The sequence below is a fragment of the Cibotium barometz genome, chromosome 62 (assembly GCF_041138505.1).
Source record: "Cibotium barometz isolate CiBa-2024 chromosome 62, ASM4113850v1, whole genome shotgun sequence".
Classification (NCBI taxonomy): Eukaryota; Viridiplantae; Streptophyta; class Polypodiopsida; order Cyatheales; family Cibotiaceae; genus Cibotium; species Cibotium barometz.
This window is the reverse complement of record NC_141107.1, coordinates 36199759-36222737: the sequence shown is the minus strand read 5'-3', so window position 1 is coordinate 36222737 and position 22979 is coordinate 36199759. Positions and strand designations below refer to the sequence as shown.

Sequence of the window (22979 nt, the reverse complement as noted above, 5' to 3'; positions counted from 1 at the left end):
CTTTTGGATGTGCTTTGTGCCATTTGGAATGTAATTTTGATGGAGAGAGCACATGACTATCTTCATCATATAGATGATGGTCATTTACATTTTCCATTTTATTCAGGCGGATATATACTTAGCCTCACCTCCCTGATGATGATTTTTGACATTGGCCATTTGATCCGGGTGAGAGATTGCTTAGCTTTATTAGGCCCTCATCCTTTCCATTTGAACTTGGGTCATACTATTCATGTTATGGTATTTGGGTCTTCCATGACAATGGCTTATGTCATGACTTTTGGCTTCCATACATAGCCTCTTGTATATGTTTGATTTTTGCATACCACCCTTTGATTTCAAGGACGAAATCATTATAGGAGGGGATGGTTTGTAATGAAGCAGCAACTTTAGATTAGGTCTAGGACCATGGTCATGGGATAAAGGATAAAAGGGGGCTCATGGACCACCATTGTATCTTTTGATCATACGACTTTTAAAGACACATTGGAGCCATGAGATTGGAGCCATGAGCTACCATACTTGGGTCTATGAAAGGTTATTTTCCATCCTTTGGTGAAAGGCTAAATCACTTAAGCATTGTATATGATACTTGCTAATTGCATGTTAATCAACATAATGATTTGTCCCAAATCTCAGCTTATAGTCACTTCATTTTAAAAGACCTACATGTTCTAAATTGTTTCATGCGTGGTTAGCTTAAAAGATTAGCAAACTACATGTTCTAAATTGTTTCATGTGTGGTTAGCTTAAAAGATTAGTAAACTAATCAAGTTTTCAAACTACACCACTAGATCACATATTATAAATGACAAGAAGAAATGAAACCCCTACTTTCATTCTCCCCTACTCCCTTGTCTTCCCCCCCCACCCCCGCGGCTTGGTGCCACCATAAATCCCCCTCGCCCATCCTAACTTATAAACTTAAGCCCCCCCTTCCAAAAGCCTTCCTCCCTTACACTCACATGATACCATAAGATATGGCTTGTGAATCCCTCGAGATAATGCCTAAGATATGGCTTGTGAATCCCTCGAGATAATCTCCCACCATGAGAATAGAAATAGCCTTCCATAAGCCAAAGTGTGGTAGCTTAAGGCTCTATGGTTTATTTAAATGTCAAATGATTAAAAGATGCAAATGAGAGTCCATGTGCCCTTTTATACTCGAGCCTAATGGCCATAATCCTAAACCTAACTAATAAAGTTGCTACTTTATTACAACTGGCCTATAGTACATAGAACTGGACACCTGAGGATGCCTACCCTACTTAGAATTGGCCTATCCTACATAAAATTGGCTACCTCAAAAATACACACGGACTATTGTGTTTTCTCATTTGGCATTCATCTATTCTCTCTCATGATTAATGATTACATAGAAGACAACAACACTTCTTTTACAATCAATGATTTAAAGCTAGCATGCATTTATCTCTCTTAACTTTCAAGCATAAAAAATTGCACAATGCTCAAGAACGCACAGGCAACAATGTACTCAATTCTCCTCCTCTATTACTCAATGATTGGGTGAAGCACAAGATTCTAGAGCACACTAGCATTGTACTCAAATTCTCCCTCCTATATTATTGAATGGATGGGCGAAGCCTAGTCTCAAAGCTATGTGAGAAAGGGGGTTCAATTTCCCAATTGTCATGTTCCTTAATGCTTGCATCAATATGAACATGCCATGCTATCGTGCTCACATGCAACGTAGCATTGTCTGAATGATTTGACTCATCAAGTATGGCAGAGGAGCATTTTTGAGCTCGAACAGTAATCCTAATGTGTGTGCTATTGATTTCCACTTTTACGAATGCGCCTTTTTTAAAAGCAAAATCAGACATAATCAACCTAGTCTCCGTCGATATGTCCAACCTAAAGTGTTGTAACACGAGCAACAAAATTCAGAGGCATACTATCTATCTATTCTATTCACTCTTACCTAATGCCTAATGCCTAATGCTGCCTAATGCCTCTACTCGCCTCTGAAAATCATAGCTCACAATCGAATGCATCAATGGAAACTCCAGCTCCATAATTATTTTTTAAAAACCGTTTAAAAAATTTCTATGGAAGAAAAAATGCATCCCAAGAAGCCATCTCTCGCAGAGGGAGACAGCCATGTTTAGAGGACGGGAGGAGCGAGAGGTAGTGGTTGTGTCTGGCATCTCTAGCATAGAGAGAGAGAGAGAGAGAGAGAGAGAGAGAGAGAGAGAGAGAGAGACACGGTTTTGCTACGAATTTCGCTAGGTTTGTTGGTTCGTGCCTGGCTTTTCGAAGTTTGGCCTGCCTGGGTTCTCCGCCTGCTCCTACCTTGAAAGCTACCTGCTGTCGAATCGTCCTCCATCTTCCTCTTCCTCGCGTGTGCTTCCCCGTTGCTAATTGGAGATGTGGGTACGGGACCAACGGTACTCAATCGGCGTCTGAGAGAGAGAGAGAGAAGACACAAAGGGAGATAGAGGATAACCGTCGAAGTCCTATTGGAATGACACCACTTTTTTCCAGCCTCTAAATTTAATCGAAAAGACCTTGGAAAAGCATCTCCTTCACTAATTAATACATTTCTTTTTTTCACTCATTGTGGCCCCCTATTCACTCTTACCATTAATTAATATTTCTCAATAAGGGGATATGACGTGCTTCATCAAAGTCGCTATTTCACTTGAAAAAAAAAAACGAAAAAACGAATATGTCCCAAAAAAAGGCAATTTCATCTTGTCTACCCATAGGCGACCCTAACAACATCGAGCGAGGAAGGCCGGCAGAAAGAGCAGAGACATGGACGGAGCCAAGCGAGCCAAGCCAGGCGTTTTGGACGCTGCTTTCAAGCTCGTTACGAGGAGGAACTCCGTCTACGTCTCCTTTATCCTCCTCGGCGCCCTCGTTGGCGAGCGTGTAAGTTCACTCTTTTCTGATCTCTGTGTTAAGTCTTAAAACACCCCCCCTCCCGGCACCCCTCTGTTCTTTCTTCTCTTTGATTTCCGGCTCGAACGCTTCGCTGACAGAAAATGCAGCTTCTGATGTTTGGATCGCACCTAGAAATGTGGTTTTCAATAAAATAAAATAAAATCAACATTTAACTTTTTGAAACTTTATCTTCACTCATGCTTTTCGCAGAGATGCTTTTGTTTTTTCCCTTTGATTTTTTTGGTTTTTGTTTTTGCTCCCAAAGTGTTTTTGAACAGGAGCTTTTCATCACTTTATTATTTGTAAATATTTTTGGTCAGTTACAAAGTTTGCAGCAGCCTTGTTTGGGCTGAGGTTTGGTAAATGTGCCTACATGAGCATCAAGCTTGTTTAGGTTGCGCACTGACCTTGATCACAAGTCTATGTCGCCAAAGCAAGCATAACTATCTCTATTTAAAAGGGTAAGCAATCAACTTGGTATGCAAGTCCAAAATGCTTATCTTTATAGAAAAGGTCTCGAGCTTTTGTGAGTAATTGGGTATATTTCATTGGTCTTTGTGGGCGCCTACAGGAGACAGCAAGCCTACTGCCTAGCCATATGCGCCAGCCTGCCACGTAGCCTGTAGGGCCTGTTCCAACCCTGCAGCCCTGCGCACAGAAGCCCTGAGAGCTTACACAGGAGGTTTATGTTGATCAGCCGCGGGGATTTGTTGTTCTAGGTAAACAGGATCAAGTGTACCGGCTAAAGAAGGCTTTATATGGTCTGAAGCAGGCTCTGTGGGCTTGGTATACCAGCGGATTGATGAGTTCTTTCAGAAGCTCGGCCTGTGTCGTTCTCATGTAGATTCGAATCTTTATATCCTCCTTGAGAGGAGGTTGATTGTTATCATTGTGGTCTATGTTGATGACCTCATCCTTACAGGTTCTTATTCTATGAGGATTCGTTCAGTCCATAGTTGTTATGAGGCGTGCCTCTAACCGTTAGAGGCATTCGAGGCCCATCTGCTGCTAGCAGCTGTTGTCAGCAATCGCCGACAGTGCTGCCAGCGCCACCAAAGCCGGTGCTGTTTGAAAATGGCATTTTGTCCACCCCTAAAAAGGGGATTATTCTGGATTTATTAGATTTTATCTATCTTTTTTGTGTCTTGCTGCTGGCCGACTGCCCTTTCACTGGCCGACCAGCAGCCCCCTTGACTATATATAGCATTGCCTCTTTATTCAAGAATCAGTCTTTTGTACCACTTCATAGATCATATCCGGTACCACTTCTGCTGCTGTTGCTGCCGGGTACTGTACTACATCTTCTTTTCATCATTGGCTCTTCAGGTCAGCACATCAGCGTTTTACATCAGGCTACACCTTGGGACAGCAGTCCACTCTCTGCCACAGGTCAGCACATCAGCGTTTTATATCAGGCCACACTTTGGGACAGCAGTCCACTCTCTGCTACAGTAGAGCACTTCAGCGCTTTTCTACAGCTTACCTTGGGACAGCAGCCCAGTCTCTGCTACAGACAGTACATCAGCGTTTTCTTCTACAGTTTAACTTGGGACAACAGCCCACTCTCTGCTACAGCACATCATTGTTTTTCTTCTACAGTTTACCTTGGGACAGCAGCCCTCTTTGCTCCTCACCACCCCTGAGGTATTGCAACACCCTTGTCACCAAAGCTTGCACCACTTGGGATGGCAGCCCTCTCTGCTATTCATCACCACACAGGTACCGTAGCACCCATAGTTAGGTACGAAAAGTTCGATTCGGTACAGTACGTTCAAATACGGTCTCAGAATGCACCACTAAATTTTGAAAATAAAAATACGGTGGAGGTACAATCCATTTAAAAAATACTTAAAAATATAAATGCAGATGCAAAACTTAGAGAAGTTACAAGTTACAAGCTACAAGTTACCCAAAACATAGAAATTTAGAATGTTGAGCCTTGAAGGAGAGCTCAAGGGAGAGGATGGACTTGAGCAATGAGCACTTGTGAGGGGAGGGTTGAGCAATGAGCACTTGTGAGGATGGGGTTGGGGGAGGGCATATTATATAGATAATAGAATGAGCCTCAAGCAAAGGCAAGCAAAGGCTAAAGCCTAAAATAGTTCCAAAAAATGCCCAAGAAATGGCTCTCCAAACAGTCAAAAAACGGCGCCCAAAACGGTAAAAAGGGTAAAAAACGCTCCAAAAAAACGGTCAAAAAGGGGGGAAAAAACGATCGAATCCTTACCGCCACTATACGGAATTGTATTGTACGTATCGACCATACCGAATTGAACTTCCTGCGCGGTGCACGAACCGGGTGCCACTATGGCAGCACCCTTGTCACCAGAGTCCGCATCCCTTCCGTTGCTCACCATCAGCTCGGAGTGCCTCTACATCCACTGACGCGAGCCTTCGACACCAGACACCTCATAGAGTGCCTTTGCCTCACATCGATGTGAGCCTTTGGCATCGACCGTGCTTCATCTCTGACATCGTCTTTGCTTTCTGCACTAGTCTTCGTCTACTCAGAGTTTCCTCACATCAGAGGACTCTTGTACATATGTTCACTTACCATTATATATAGACTCACTCACCTATTTCATGCTCTGTTGTTTTGCTTTGATCTCTCGTACATTTGGTCTTCTCGTCCTTTTGCCCTTATAGATGCTGCATGTGCCGCATGAAGCCACATGCTGTTGCTGCTGCTGCGCATGTCCTAGCCACCTACAACCAGCCAGCTTTGTGCCGCCAGTTCTTAGTTTCACCTGCGCCACCCTATACCAGACAAAAGTGCCGCCTTTGCCTACTAGCTGTGTTGCCTACTTGCCATCTAAAGCTGTTTCCTTGAATTGTTGTGCTGCTCGTGGGGTTGATCCGGTTTATATACCTCTGTGTGTCTCTTTGAGGACTGCTTCTACTTCGGAGTGGCACTGTACATCATACACTCCGTCATCTACACACATCTCCTGTGTGTACCTTATACACGAGCTTGAACTTGGATCTGGACTTGAATTTGGACTTGGACTTGTGGTGTAACTTGGTTGTACACAATGCTAATCAATACACTTAAATACACTAAGATTTGATGGACACTTGCTCAAATACAAGAAGTAAATTGCTGAATTGACAAGAGACACACAATGAGCCGGAACGGCTGACCCCTCCCTCAAATAAAGTATATTGATCTTGGGAGAATCAAGTACATAGTGTCATGGGCATTTCTGACTAGATTTCTATACCAATGCATATGAATACAGTATTGCAAGCAAGTGGTTGTTGATGTAGACTTGCAATCCACACTACCCTCTCAAGTGCCCATGTTCCTTACCATCTGCTCTCTATTGTTCCACCAACACATGGTAGCAACAATCTGCAAGAGAGCACGTAGGACAAGAGAACACTACACAGGGTATGTGATCTTGTAATCCGGTTTCTCCCTCTTGCTACTTGCTCCCATATTTAAGCATAAAGTTTTGCTGAATTTCAGTCATTGGGAGTGTGTAGGTGTTACAACCCTGTGTTTTTCCCTTTGGACAACAAGCAGGTGGGCACGGGCACGAGCACGGGATGGACAGTGTGAAAGGCATCAGTTTGGATATGAAAAGGTGTCCCATGTATGTGGCCGCTTTTAGTTTTTCTTTGGAGAAAAGCAGGCGGAATCGCATTTTGGGTTATAAAAAGCGAAGGTTGGCGGAACTCAGCAGGCAGGGAGTGTCGTGTGGGTGTGGCGCATCACCTTGGCGACCGTGGACTGAACCTCTCTCGCTTTTGGAAGAAGACTAGCTGGCGGTCTGCCCTGCAGTACACAGGCGAGCAGGCGAAGCATGTTGTGCAGGTTCGCACAGGCGTGCTGTACACAAGTGATCAGGCGCACCCTCTGTGCATCAACTTGGTGACTGCAGGAGACAGGTTGAAGGAGGCGGACTGTACCAGGACAACAAACAACGCACATGGGCTGAGCAGTCTTCCTCATGTGTTTTGCCTTTACCTCTCCTGGGAGGAGGCGTAGAGTTGTAGACTGATGCAGAAGGTGGCGCAGGCAGAAGCGTACTTGTGACGGCGGAGAGCTTCAAAGGACTCCTTGGGCTATGCTTTGGAAGACATCAAGGGCTTGCCCTCTTCCCTATGCGTGTGGGCACACACTCACAGGTGTGTACATGTGCTGGTGGGCGCTCGTGCGTGCGCGTGGGTTGTTGGAGGAGGTACTACTGCTCTCAACTACTGGTGTGGTGGCTTTGTGTGGATTGTACGGGCGAGCAAGGCCACTGTTGATGCTCTTGCTGCTGTTTTACGAGCATACTGCTATTTTGAAACCATGGGGTGCAGGCCCTATTGAAGAGATTGGAAAACAGAGGAACAAGTTAAGATGCACAAGATGATGTTCTTGGAAGAGATGTGTGTTGCTCTTCGACTTGGACTTATGTGTATTCAGGGATTGCTTGACATGTTCTCTATCTTTCTCTCTCTTGGTTTTTGGCACCGCGATTGGATGGTGCATATGTGGATTTTTCTCGTGGAAACAGGACACTGGTTTTTCGAGAAGAAACAAGACTTTGGTATCAAGGTTACAAGCCTATGGTTTATGGATACAGGTCTATGGTTTATCGGATACAGGTCTTTGGTTTCATATGGAAAACATGTCTTTGGATTCATGTGGACGGGTTATAGTTTTCTCGAGGTTACATGCAAGCTATGACTATAGGGAAGGACATATGGTTTGGTTCAGCCCTATTGCTGTTTGGGAAAGGGTTTGAGAGATCCATGGTAGCGATGGAGAAGACCTTTTCAAGTAGGGAGGTGTTGTACATGTGTGCCTTCTCTATGGAATGCTTTGCTGTAATAACGAGAGTTCTTATTTGGAATTCTTGGGTGAAAGCTTCGAGGGATCCTATTGGTAGAGGATTCTACGAGTTGTAATATGTACTGATATTTTGTTCAAGTAAAGAAATACCACAAGGGGCGCCACTGCGTTTTGGGGCCAATCGATGTCTTTGTACTATTTGCAGGAGCATTCTAGCTGTCATGTGCACAGTGGGTATCTACCGTGTGCTATACGCATGCAAGACTAGTTTCGAGGCTTGGGGAAGCTTGGAACTAGGCAGGCTGATTGACGAGCTGAGTTAGGGATATACTAACGGGCGGGCACCCAAGTATGGACGGGCAGGCGGCCAAGTGTGGACGCCCGATGACGGCCAAGAGCCTATAAAAGGGTGGCCAAGGTTAGTTATTGTAACATAGAGAGTCTCGCGAGTTTGTGAGAGCTCTATGGTCTTGGAGCCTGGATCTAGTGCAGACGTGCACCTGCTTTATGCAGCCAAGGCCGGCAGCAGTCTCGAGGCCCGCGAGGGCAGCTTCGCGGCGGTATGGGACGTCGTGAGGAGGAGATTGGTCGGTACGTCAACCTAGTTAGCTCAGCTCGTGGCTCGGTGGGGACAGCCAAGACTGTGGGCTTGCCCACGGCTGTCATGGTTGGGAGGTGAGTCAGGCCTGCACCCCCTTTGTTGTTTGTTGTTCGTTTGTTTGCAGGATTCGAGTTTCGAACCAAGATCGATCACGAGGGGATCCGTGGGGATTTGACAGTGGTATCAGAGCATACCTCGTGAACGAGCAAGTCGGTAGGTAGAGAAGAAGAGGTCGAAGTACGGTATGTGTTAAAAAAGCTTGCTGTTTTTTCTGTACATACTGCAGTTTTCAGAGTTTTGTATGTGTTTTTTCTTCATCAAAGAACCCCATGTTGATGGGAGATGGTAGGTTGAATAGGGTTGATTTCTTTTGCAAAGAAGAGGCCTTGTGTGCAGTCGCATATCTTGCAGGAAGAGAAAACAGAAAAAAGAGGAAAAAAAGCACGTTTATTGCTTTTCGTTGCCTTTTGGCGCAAGAGAGAGAGAGCGTTGAGTGATCGATTCGCTGGCGAGTGGGTTTGCTGACGAGTTCTGTTGACGTGGCAGGCGAGCAGGTTCGTATGCAAGCGGGCGCATGGACCTGTGTGGCCAGGCTGCCAGGCCCATGTAGGCGCCTAGGCCAGGCGGGCAGGCGCCCAGGCCAGCCAGGCCTACGCAGGCGCCCCAGCCAGGCAGCGCAGCCAGCCAGGCAGCGCAGCCAGCCAGGCAGCGCAGCCAGCCAGGCAGCGCAGCCAGCCAGGCCTGCGCAGCCACCCCAGGCCGGCCAGGCCTGCGTAGCCAGGCAGCCAGGCCTACGCAGCCTAGCGCACCGGCCAGGCCAGGCCACGCACAGCCGGCGCCCAGGCCACGCACAGCAGGATGGCGACTAGTCAGCAGCAGCCGACGGCAGGCGTGGAGGCGTCGGAAAGGAAAAAGCAGGCAGCATGGCGACGTCAGCTCACCGCCGTCAGGCTAATCCAGGAGGGAAGCGAAAAAAAAAAAAACGCAAGTAAAGCATTGCTTTCGTTTTTGTTTTGTTTTTTTTAAGGGGAGTTAAAATTTTTAAATTTTAAAAGAACCCCCCCTCTCAAAGGTTTCAAGATGTTCTTTTTAAGAAAAGCGAATATATATATTAAAATATATATATATATATATTTATTCAAGAAAAAAAAAAGAAAAAAAAACACAAAAGCTAAAGTAAAAGCTAAGCATAGCTTTTCAAGATTTTTTTTGGCTTTTGGGAAACCTTTATAATCCTCCTCACGTGGGCTTCTTGCCACACATCTCTCGAGTTCTCGAGTTCTCAAGTTTTCGAGTTCTCAAGTTCTCAAGTTTTCAAGCTCTCAGGCTCTCGAGTTTCGCTCGCACTTTTGTTGTGCAAAGACCAAATTTTCTCTCCGCGTACCCTCTTCACGATGTCGACCCAAGAATCAGAGTTGGAGCCCCTCGTGGAACGCGAAGGCTTGCCGGCTACGGAAGGCACTGACGCCGATCTTTTTGACGAGTTCGTGTTAAAATCAGATTTCCAAGAGTTCAAAGTAGCTCTCGAAGCTTCTTCAGCGGAACGTCAGGCACAAATCGTAGCCCAGATGCAGGCTTTGCAGAACTCCATCGCTCTATTGACCACTACTCTCTCTACTTTCTCGGGAATGGATACCTTGGCTTCTGCCTTAGGCCCCAATATTACTCCGGAACCGTTTGGGGGCGAGCAAAAGCAGCGAACCAAGGAGATCGTGGACACTTGGCTACACAAGTGGCAAGTTCACTTTCAGTTTCATCCATATGATGATGGAAAGAAGATACAGTTAGCAGCAGGTTTCCTGTCCGGCAAAGCTTTGCTTTGGTGGAAGGAACTGAACCCAAAGCCAACGACTTGGGCACAATTTGAAGACATTTTCAAGAAAGAATTCCTCAAGAAAGAGGATGACTACGATGTTGTTGCCCGGTTTTCAGCTTTGACCATGACCTCGCAGCACCTCACTTATGAGGTCTACCTCCAGAAGTTTCGTGACTTGCAGATGAAGGCTACAAAGATGGATCCCACTACTCTTTTGGGATTTTTCGTAGCTGGTTTACCAGACTCGTACCGATTACAGGTTAAAAATAATAAATGTAAAACTTTGGACGAGGCCATTCATTCAGCTCGTATCTATGATGATACGATGGTCTCTTCCAAATCGAAACCCGTTACCGAGCAGGGGAACAAGCATAAAAGAAAGTTCTCTGCACCTATGGCTAACACGACTGAAGGCAAGTCTTCGGACCAACCTTCGAAGAATACAAGTTCGACACCAGCGAAGAAGAAACGACTCCTTAGGGCTTTGAAGCTCAAGAAGGAAGGACGTTGTTTTATCTGCGAAGAAAAAGGACACATGCGTAATGAGTGCCCGAAGCAAAAGGGTACCAAGTCAAACGCAGGACCCAAGCCAAAGGCAGCTAACCAGTTGTCTTTGACAGGTACGTCAATTACTGTACTTTCTCGCCCTAGTACTTGTTCTGATTGTCTGTTCAATTCTAAAGTATTTGGCATGCATGACCTTCTCCGAGTTTATGGAGAAGTGAATGGCCATAAAATTCACATTCTTTTAGACCCTGGCAGTTCGCATAACTTTGTTAACTACAAACTTGTGCAGAAATTGAGTCTTGATACGACACTCAGCGACCATACCTATGAGGTACGTCTACCTGCGGGCAGACAAGTTTGGGATCGCAAGGTCGAGATGCTTCCAATCCAGATTCAGGACTACAAAGACACTCTGGAATGCTATGTTATGCATCTGGAAAATGTAGACTTGTTATTAGGGATTGAGTGGTTTAAGACTCTTGATGTCCAGATAGATTGGTCTAGTCATATTTTTTCTTTTCAGCATAGGGACACCACGTATAGTATTTTAGGTGATTGTATCCATCCCTCTCAGGGACCTCTTGTAAATACAATTGATTTTGGAAATATAATGGATTCTTCTTTGTATACCGCTTTCCATTGTGTATTGATTCCACTTTCTTCTTTTCTCATCCCTTCCATGGATGTGAATGAATTAAGTGTGTTTGAAAGCAAAGAATTACAGAAGATACTTGATTCATTTCAAGATGTATTTCCTAAGGAATTGCCATCGGGTTTACCACCTGAACGGGCAGTAGATCATCGTATTGACTTGATCCCTGGTGCTCATCCTGTGAGTATTCCACCTTATAGGATGAGCCAAGCTGAGGAAGATGAGTTGGCTAAACAACTCGAAGATTATTTAAGGATGGGCCAGATCCGTCCAAGTAAATCACCTTGGGGTGCACCTGTGTTGCTTAGGAGAAAGAAGGACAATACTTGGAGAATGTGTATAGATTACAAAAGATTGAACAAGCTGACAATTAAGAATCGTTATCCTCTCCCTAGATCAGATGACCTAATTGACCGGTTAGCAGGAGCGAAATATTTCACGAAGATAGATTTGCGTACTGGCTATCACCAGATACGTATTCATGAAAGGCATGTCGAAAGAACCGCCTTTCGGACTAGGTATGGCCATTACGAGTTTCTCGTATTACCTTTTGGGTTAACCAATGCTCCAGCCACTTTCCAGCAAATGATGAACGATCTTTTTCGTGAACATTTGGGAAAATTTGTGGTGGTGTTCCTGGATGATATTTTGATATATAGCCGTACTCTTGAGGATCATGTCAGACACCTCACGAATGTCTTATCTATTTTAAGACAGAATCGACTATATGCTAAATTCAGTAAAATGTGAGTTCTTTATGACCGACATCATTTACTTGGGACACAAGATCACTAGAGATGGATTGAGCATTGACTATGACCGAGTTCAGAAGGTTTTGGACTGGCCTATACCGCGAACAGTGAAACAACTTCGTTCTTTTCTCGGTTTTGTTGTTTTTCTCAGGAAATCTGTACGGGAGTACTCTCAGCTCACACTACCGATGACCGACTTATTGAAAGGTCGTGGACGTAAGTCCAATCAGCCTATCACTTGGAATAACGATTTGGATATGGCCTTCAGACTTTTGAAAGATAAAGTCAAGGAAGCACCTATCTTAGCATTGCCTGATCCTAGTCGGCCTTATGTTCTTGAAACTGATGCCAGTGACTATGCTATCGGGGCTGCTTTATTTCAAGATGGTAGACCGGTTGCTTTTGAAAGTAAAAAGCTAGACGACACTCAATCTCGTTGGCCAACCCTTGAGAAGGAGCTTTATGCTGTGATTCATGCTCTCAAGGTTTGGAGACATTATTTATATGGCTCCAAGTTTGTGGTATTGACTGATCATCAGTCAATCAAGTATGTGTGTGATGCGGATGATTTGAGAGGCAGGAAAGCTCGTTGGGCAGAGTTAATGCAAGATTTTGATTTTGAGATCCGTTATCGGAAAGGGTCCATGAATAATATTGCAGATGCGCTTAGTCGGATTAGAGAGGTGAATTCTTTGTCGTTCACCGAGATTTCTACTGACTTATTTCAGTCATTGAGAGGGCTTTGCAGGACTGATAGTTATTTTGGTCCATTTTGGCAGAAGATCCAGGACGGGAGCTCATTGATTGACCAAGACTCGATGACTGCGCAGTCTACCATTCAGGCTGCAGGAGGTCAGTGGATGATTCGGAATGGTTTACTATTCCGTAATGACAAAATTTGTGTACCACAGATCCCGGACATTAGGTCCAAGATTCTGAAGGAGTGTCACGACGCACCTTCTGCTGGACACCCTGGGGTACACAGGACACTATCTTTAGTGAAACACACTTTTTATTGGCCGAAGATGAAAGGGTATGTAGAAGATTATGTTCTCAAGTGTCAGATTTGTCAGGCAAATAAAGCTGAACGCTTTAGACAGGCTGGGTTGTTGCATCCTTTGCAAATCCCAGGTAATAAATGGGAAAGTATTTCCATGGATTTTATTACCGGATTGCCAAGAACACATCAAGGCCATGATTCTATTTGGGTTGTGGTAGATCGCTTGACAAAAATGACTAGATTTTTACCGACCCGGAAGAATATTACAGCTATGCAATTAGCTCGGCAGTTTATCGAGCAATTGTTTAGACTGTACGGGTTACCGCAGGACATAGTCAGTGATAGGGACTCTAAGTTTACAAGTGACTTTTGGAAACTTGTTTTCGAGAAGTTGGAAACAACTTTGAATTTGAGTTCCTCTGATCATCCTCAATCTGATGGCCAGACTGAAAGAGTGAATCAGATTTTGGAGGATATGCTTCGAGCATATGTATCCAAAAGACAAAGTTCATGGGAGGATTATCTTCCTATGTTAGAATTTGCATATAACAGTACTAAGCATACGAGTACAGGGTTTAGTCCTTTCATGCTTATGTACGGTTTTCAACCAAGATCACCTGTTACAGTAGGATTCTCAGGACTTCAGCATGATGCAGCGCGTAATTTTTTGCAAGATATGCAGGAAATGTTACAAGTTGCAAAGGAATCTATTAGAAGTGCTCAAGACCGAGACAGGTTTTATTCTAATAGACATCGTTCACCTAGAGAGTTCTCTGAAGGAACGATGGTGTATTTGCGAGTTCCGAAAGATTCCGAGACTTTACGGACAGGTAGATCTCCGAAATTATCTCCTAGATACTGTGGACCATTTCGTGTTACACGACGGATTGGTTCAGTTGCATATGAATTGGATTTGCCTTCTCATGTGAAAGTTCATCCTGTATTTCATGTCAGTAGACTTAAGGAAGTACTGGGTGGAGCAGATCAGTTAGTTACTCCTCAAGAAATTATAGATGTCCAGGACATGACATTTGTTCCGCACGAACCTGAAAAGATTCTTGGCTTTCGTGAACGAAGACTGCGTCATACGCTTATCACGGAATACAAGATCAAGTGGAAGGATCGTGTTGAGGAGGACGCTACATGGGAGACATTGACTTCTCTTCAGAGAGATTACCCTGGCTTTTTAGTGAGCTCAGGAGTGAGCTCTTAGAGGAAGGGGAGTATGTCATGTGCACAGTGGGTATCTACCGTGTGCTATACGCATGCAAGACTAGTTTCGAGGCTTGGGGAAGCTTGGAACTAGGCAGGCTGATTGACGAGCTGAGTTAGGGATATACTAACGGGCGGGCACCCAAGTATGGACGGGCGGGCGGCCAAGTGTGGACGCCCGATGACGGCCAAGAGCCTATAAAAGGGTGGCCAAGGTTAGTTATTGTAACATAGAGAGTCTCGCGAGTTTGTGAGAGCTCTATGGTCTTGGAGCCTGGATCTAGTGCAGACGTGCACCTGCTTTATGCAGCCAAGGCCGGCAGCAGTCTCGAGGCCCGCGAGGGCAGCTTCGCGGCGGTATGGGACGTCGTGAGGAGGAGATTGGTTGGTACGTCAACCTAGTTAGCTCAGCTCGTGGCTCGGTGGGGACAGCCAAGACTGTGGGCTTGCCCACGGCTGTCATGGTTGGGAGGTGAGTCAGGCCTGCACCCCCTTTGTTGTTTGTTGTTCGTTTGTTTGCAGGATTCGAGTTTCGAACCAAGATCGATCACGAGGGGATCCGTGGGGATTTGACACTAGCTCCCCTGTTTGTTTTCCTTTTCCAGGTTCCCATGGGTGATGAAGTGTTTTGTGTGCGAGTGTTTGTTCTACCGCCCGTCATCCGGAAACACTCTTGGAAGCTTGAGAAACACCTTAGCAAGCTTGTAAATGGAGTTGGGAAGGAGAAAGTGCAGAAAATGTAGCCCAACAACCCTCATGAAGGAGGCGCCAATCTCTAGAGAGAGGAGGAGGAGAGAGGTGGTGAGTTGTCCAATGTAGGTGGCAGGCAGGTGCTTTGTGGAGCAAGCTAGAGTGGACACATGGCTGGTTACTCCCTTTGTATAAAGGGGATAAGGTCTGGGCGGTGGACATTGGGCTATGTCCACCTCAGGACATCAGTGTGTGTGAACATCGGGCTGGTCATAATTTATAAGTGAGTTTTGGTCGCCCAAAACTTAATGAAGTGTGTACACACTCACTTATAAATTAGTGCTAACTCCTAAGGCTAAGTTTATGACCAATACTTACCACCTGTCACATGCCACATAACCATGTCAACAGACAGTTTCACACGCACGGTTCGCGGGCGGGCGTCCCCTTACCTGGAACTACACATTGGTCAAGCAAGCATGAAAACAGCATGCAATTTCAATTGCAAGCAAGCACATAAAGATGTATGCAATGCAGCATTGGTATGGACAATCTCTTTTCATGAGACTATACCAAAATAGACACCCCGTTCATGAGACTATACCAAAATAGACGTGCTCCAGGCAAGTATACGAGGTACCAGACCCAATGGAACACCATGTTGGGGTAAAGGCATAATGCCCACCCTTATAGTGTGTACAAGCCCATAAGTTATAGTACATAGTACGCTTAGTACTTTAAAAGTACTAAGTGCACTATGTGTACTAGTGCAATATACATGTGTGATAGGGGAGTCACACACTCATCTTGATGAGTTGACTTATCCCCACAACTCTCTCTCTCTCCCTTCTTCTCTGTGTGTATGTCTCCCACATGAAACCCTAACAATTCACTCTCCCATTCAACTGGTATCAGAGCCCTGGTTTAGGGTTTTTTGTTCTCGAGTGCTGAATCACTGGCTCGTAGTAGGGGTTTCTTCTTCTATCAGCATCTGTAATTAATTCAGTGTGCAAGGGAGCGTAACAGCTCGACTCTCCAGCAGCTGCTTTGCTGCGTGTGTTGAACTAGTCGCAGGCAGCTAGCAGCTCGACTCTCCAGCAGCTGCTTTGCTGCGTGTGTTGAACTAGTCGCAGGCAGCCAGAAGCTTGCGAGAGAACGGAGGTGGTGAACGGGTGCAACTGGGAAGGGCGAATCCAAGGGGGCATCGGCGTGGTACCTGGATTCGACGTTGGGAAGCGTGTAGCGCTACACGGCGCTGGCTACTAGGCGAAGTCGGAGGCCAGCGCGCACAACTCCCGGCGCCCGTCAACTGGCCGCGTAGCCAACAAATAGGCGATATAGGCGAACGGCTAGTTGTGTTGTCGTGGGAGAGTTGGCGTCTCCTCGTTGGCGACTGTCCCGGCTAGTTGGCTACCAGCGCTAGGCAGACGCCTAGCCACAAGGCGTGTAGCCCACACTAGGCGAGGGCTTCTTCCCGACTCGGTTGGGCAGCGTCAACAGCTTGAGAGCTACGCAAGGAAAGCTATGCACCACTGCCAGCCTGCGGCCCCGTGGAACTCCTCGCTTGTCATTTTGCCTCCACGATTTCTGCAGCAGCACCAAATTCAGCAAACCCCCCTTTCTTGCAACAAAAAAATCAGAAATTACAAGGTATTCTGTTTCAATTTTTTTTTGGGATTTGCAATTGAGCAAGTACAATCATCAATTGAGCAAGTACAGGTGCCGAATTGCTCAATTTTTGAGCAAAATTGGCAAAATTGGGTGACATTGGTCCCAATCAGGATCAATTTGCAGGAAATTGGATGTCGAAATTTGGGGCTTTTGATGTAATTGTGCAATTAAGCATTCATACATGCTGTATGATGTGAGAAATCGCACATTCGGACAAAATTGCAGCAAATTGCAGCGCAGATCAAAGGGCTTTTGATTTGCATGCAGGCACTTGCATTTGATGCTTTGGGCAACGTGTTGATGCCTGTCAAGCACTCAATGTGCCTGTAAATCAAGGGGCTTTCATGTATTGGATGTATATGTGGCCAAGGGGAAGCATCGCGAAGACTCTGGATGCCTTCATGTGCGTCAATGTACCATGTATGATCAGCAATTGATCTTAAATCGAGGGGCTTTTCAAGATTTTATGCTTGTTGAGCTTGGCAAAGCAGCAGGCAAGACATTTATGCCTTGAATCCTCAGAAATCAGCTTGCAGTCAAGGGGCTTTTGCCCAATTTCTGTTCGAAACTGTTGTATGCAGTGTTCGGGACTGTGAAAGTCTGGTTTTCACTCATTTGGACAGCCAGGAGAGCATTTATTGCTACTGTACCTGCTGGTACATATTTGGCACAGCTTTGTGCAAGTTTTGGCATGGCTGTACACTGTTTTGAGTGACCAAAAGGTTCAATTTCAGTTGCTGTACTTGCCGGTACAGGTTTTGTACATCATTGGTGAGCACTTAGTACTGCTGTACAGTACTTTGGAAGGGCAACAGAGCACATTTAAGGTGCTGTCCTAAATCTGCAGCAACCAGATTTTGGTGTTTTCATCACATACAGTGGGAGAAAAGTTGCATTTGTGCTTCCGCAGTGGGAGATAAAACTTGGGAGAACAACTGTGAGCACTTTGTGTGCTTTTGGTGCAGTGTTTGCACATTTTGCAGGGAGTCAGGCATTGACAGGTTGCATATTGCTATGGCAACCATAGGTGAGAGCTCTTCATTGCTTCACATCAAGAAGCTTGAAGGCTCATATAACTATGATATTTGGCAAACCCAGTGCTATAATGTGTTGCTCCAGAAGAAGCAGCAGCACAAGCCTATCAAAGAAAGGGGTGTAAAGCCCACTTCTCTTACTGCTGAAGAGTGGGAAGATATGGATGAGCTGGCAAGATCTACTATCATGTTGTCTGTGTCACACCAATCCACCAAGCATTTCCGGGCATGTACACGGAGGCACAAGTCCCAACGGAAAGCCAAGTCCACAGTATCACATGAGTGGCATCAACCCCCGGCATATACAACTACCATGGACACCGGTCCAATGTACATACATGATAAGAAAGCACGGGTGGACCAATTGGGTGGCCAAATGGTGACATCCCCCCCGGCTTCTAAACAAGTTGTCCGCAACTGAAAAGCATCCAAATATGTCTGAAGCACATGCGGACAATCTTTGAAGAACTCTTCATCTACCCATTTAGCATCAATGGGAAGATAGTTCTCAAACTTCACAAGGTAACGCTTGACAACTTTGCTTGCAGCAAGCTTGCATTCCTTGTGATACACAATCTGCTCTAGCTGCAAGATCTCCTCAAGCTCATCCACTTGTGGTGGATCCTCAATGACCGTCTCATTGGGCTCCGGCCCTACATACTTGCGAAGGAGACTCACATGAAAAGCAGTGTGTATGTGCCAATGACTAGGTAATGCCAATCTGAAAGCCACTTCACTGATCTTCTCGATCACTCGAAAAGGCCCATAGTACCTGGTTGCAAGCTTAGGATATGCACCCTCTTTGTCAGGCCTATTTGCAAGTCTTGCTTTCTCAAATTTCAGCAATACCCAATCATTCTCTTTAACATCCAATTGCCTTCTATGCTTGTCTCTTGTGACCTTGCAATGGCTGTCCGCACTTGAGCAAAAGCAATATCCAAGTCTCTTACATACTCATCAGCTGCAAATATCTCATCCTTTGTGCGAAGGATGGGTGGCAAAACCACCTTACCATAAACAATCTCAAACGGGGTCTTTCCCGTAGATGCATGCACCGTGGTGTTGTATGCAAATTCCACAGGCGGTAAGTACTTCTTCCAAGAAGGCTTCTGATCCGCCACAACATTTCAAGAGATCCAACACGGCTGAATTTGCAGCCTCACTTTGTCCATCCGTTGTCCATCCGTTTGAGGGTGATAATTGATGAGAAGTCCAATTTGGTCCTCATATTATCAAATAAGGCCGGCCAAAAGAGACTTGTAGTCCTAGGATCTCTATCCCCCACAATGGACTTCGGCATTCCATGATGTTTGAACACTTGTGCAAGATATATTTTAACCATATGCTCAGCTTTGATGGTCTTTTTGACCGGCAAGAAATGAGCTTGCTTGCTAAACCTGTCCACAATTGTCCAAATTACCTGTTGGGTCCGTGGCAAGTCCATAATGAAATCCATTGTAATACTTTTCCATGGCTGTGTGAGAATAGGAAATGGCTGAAGCAAACCTGGTGCCTTTTGCCTATCAAATTTCACCTTTTGACAGGTGATACATGCACGTACATGTGCCTGTATGCCATTCCGCATACTTGGCCAAAAGAAATACCGCTCAATCATGTGCGTAGTAGGCATTATGCCTCTATGACTAGCATATGGAGGAGCATGGCACTTATCCAAAACCTTCTGCCTCATGTCAGACACCACACATAGACAATTATCTTTCATGAGATAACCCTCTTTGATCACATATCAGGCATGTGCATGACCAGCCATCAAATCAGCCCAAATAGTGGCAAAATCAGCATCCGTATGATACAAATCACGCATGGTAGACAAGTCCCCGTGAGAGGCAACTGAGATAGCTGCTATATACGGCTTTCGTGACAATGCATCAGCCACTACATTCTTCTTTTCCGGGGTGTGCAAGATCTGAAAATGAAACATAGAGAGGAAATTGGCCATCCTCATATGCTTCTCTGACAACTTAGTTTGGGTAAGAAAATACTTCAAACTCTGGTGATCTGTCTTCACAGTGAAATTAATCCCAAGAAGGTAATGTTTCCATATAGTAAGTGCATGAATTACAGCCAAGAGCTCTTTCTCATAAATGCCAAGAGATAGCTCCGCATCATGCAATCTACGGGTCTCATAAGCCACGGCATGTCCCTCTTGATTAAGGACAGCTCCTATGCAATTTCCAGATGCATCACATTCCACACTAAAAGGCTTTTGCAAATCCGGAATGATCAACACTAGACCATGAGTAGTTGCATCTTTCAATTTGAGGAATGCATCCCTCTCTACATTAGTCCATTTGAACACGGCCTTCTTCTTTGTCATATCATGCAAAGGAGAAGCAATCCATGCAAAGTGCCGAATGAACCTGTGGTAGTAAGAGCATAATCCAAGAAAACTACGGATCTCATGCACTGAATTCAATTCGGGCCAATTCCGAATTGCATCAATCTTTGCAAGATCCATCCGCACTCCATCTTTGGACACAATATGCCCAAGATAATGTATCTCTGACAAGCTGTAAATGAATGAGAATGCTGTGTTTTACCTTCACCAAGTGGCTGGAGTAAAACGATGAATGCTGAAAACTGTATGGATGCAGAAAACGCAAGATGGACTGAAGGCTGAATGCTGAACTGCTGCGTTTTACTGATGTAGATGGCTGAATGCTCATGCGTTTGAGGCGCCTAGGGCTATAGGAGACAAACGCTGAAGAGAGATGGCTGAAACTGCAATCGCCTATGCTCCTGGGACTGAGGATGGTAAGCGCTTGATGGCTTTCTTGCTGAATATGATGGACGACTAAATGATTATGCAAGGGCTCTATTTATATGGGTTGCATGAGCCAGTCGGCTGGCTACAGAGCTGGCCGACTGCTCATGTCCATAAATAATGCATAAATGATGTGAAAAATGCTAAAAATGATGGGAAAATTACCAGAAAAATAATAGATAAATCATGGATGCTATCTGAGGTTCCTGCAATGGTCTAGATGTTATGCATGAATGATGTGCAATATGGAGGATGCTTTTTGATGTAAACCCTAAGGTTTCTACTGACTGTATATGCATGAATGCGTCTCTTTAGTGGGTCTTAGATTGACTGACCGACTGACTGACTATGGCTGAGAATGGCATACGTAGCTCGTGCCTGACTTATCATGGACTGAGGATATACAATGGGATCACGGCGTACGACAAATATCATCCTGAATGGAACTAATACTGTACAAATGTTGCACTGTATGGAGCTGTACGGACATGTACGGGCAAAAATTTCAGAAACCCTAAAATTGCTCCAAAAACCCTAAAAACTGCTTTTTGGATGTTTTTATCTTATATACCTAGATGAATCCAGGAACATGTCCCAATTCACCTTTTAGGAACATGCATGTTATATACTCATGGTAGTCAAGCCATATAACTATCAACTCCATTATGCATAGTATGGACTAGATACTATGACATCCCCACTAACGTCATCAGTGTCCAATAGTGGGTGTAGAACTCTGTATCAAGATATGCTCTCACACACGCACTCCACACACATAAGAGCAAATATTCACACGTGTTTGAATGGTTTTTATTGCCCAAAAACCTTTCAAACAGGTTTTATATCAGTTTTCTTGCGAGAAAGAGCTTTTCCATGGTTTTCTTCATGGACAAGGCTATAGGAGTTGTGAAAATTACTCATGGGATGAGCGAGTGTTTCTTGGACTTAGACATAGAGCTTGGACATGGAGAACTTGGGCATAGAGCTTGGACATGGAACATGAAGCTTGGAAATAAACATGGAACTTGGACATATAGCTTGGGCATGAAGCTTGGACATGAACATGGAACTTGGTTATGGAACTTGGACTTGGATCTGGACTTGGACTTGGACTTGGACTTGGACTTGGATTTGGATTCATTGGATTTGGATTTGGATATTAGATTTGGTACTAGCCCGGTGAGAGATACTTGTGGGTCATCCCCATGGTATGCACGGCATCAGAGATCTCATGCATCGACATCGACATCGACTTGGATATCCTACATCGGCATATCTGTCTGTTTTGTATTCATTGGTTGTATTGATCCTGGCCAGTGTGCCCGTGGATTGTTGCTGAAAAAATTTCGGAGAGGGGGGACCTGTTCCTCGCTCAATGTGGTGTATTGTACAAGATCCCTATTCCCTTCTCTCTATATATTTATATCTCTTGGACATGTGGTTGAGTCTGTCATGGTACGCCCCGTTGGGCTTACAGTGGTATCAGAGCAGGATTTCTCTTGAAGAAACTTTCTTGGGGTGACAGAGCCATGTCGAGAGCAAAGGGAGACCAAGGGCCTCATGAAGGGAACAACCATGAGGTTGATACAGAAATTTTTGATGGAAACCAAGGTCATCAAAAGAGTATCATGACTTTCAACAGTTCATATGATTTTTCAGATAATTCCTTGCTTGGAGAACCAAGAGGAAACATGACCTAAGAAGAGCTCAGATATTTGAAGATTTCTCAAGGATCAAGTCACTCAGCCTGAAGGAGTGGAATCCGCCAAAGCTTGCCAACGGAGTACCATTGCAGAAGGATCTAGAGCTACTCGTTCTATTTCTTATGGAGGAGACAGGGAAGCTACTCCTAGGCCTGCTCTCACATGCCGCTTTCTCGAGACAAGTAAGGGAAAGGAAGGCAAAGACGCCAGAGAGATCGAAAGATCATCAGAATGATATCATGCCGGGAAGTTCGACAAATGGTTTGCAGTGGTGCTTAGCCCATTGCATGTTTCTACAAATAAAGCCATGGGATCTTTGTGGACCAAAGCTGAAACAGAACCCTTCTGGAGCATTGAGACTTTATGATATTACAGGACTAGTGTTGGATGTTCTAGACCTTTTTGTGGTTGAACATGATGAGCTTGCATTGGAGCAGTCTTGAACCAAAAAGGCCATGTTGTGGCCTATGAATGTCAAAGACAACAAGGAAGCAGATGCATTATTCTGGAGACCCCTGAGCTATGCGGGGTTACCCTATGGATTTCACTTTGATGAAGGATCTTTATGCTACCACAGAAGACTTCAAAGATGTTTTGGAACAGATTACAGAATAAAGATGTGGTGACTTTCTATGTCATCAAAAAGGGTTTTTCTTATAATACAAACCCGTTTATGTAACACAAAGGATTCAAGGCCAAAAGTGAACAAAGAAAAGCCATGCTCCACCTTACGCAGGGCAAAGAAGCATATTGACTACGACTCAAGCTTTGGAAAGCTATTTTTATTGACCTTGTATAGAACATTGAGTTATATGCTTGAGAATGTTTGGTTTGTCAGAAGGACAAGTTTGACTAACAAAAGCTGG

General features: G+C 44.9%; 1 protein-coding gene across 1 annotated transcript in view; it reads left to right on the top strand.

Annotated features, from left to right (window-relative positions):
* Positions 1–2688: 2688 nt before the first annotated feature.
* Positions 2689–22979, top strand: part of LOC147604421 (cytochrome b-c1 complex subunit 9, mitochondrial-like) — a 38955-nt gene continuing 18664 nt past the window's right edge. Inside the window, exon 1 of the mRNA XM_086795464.1 lies at positions 2689–2895. Coding sequence (XP_086651590.1) covers positions 2779–2895 — 117 coding nt within the window. The 5' untranslated portion in view covers positions 2689–2778. The remainder of the gene's footprint in view (positions 2896–22979) is intronic.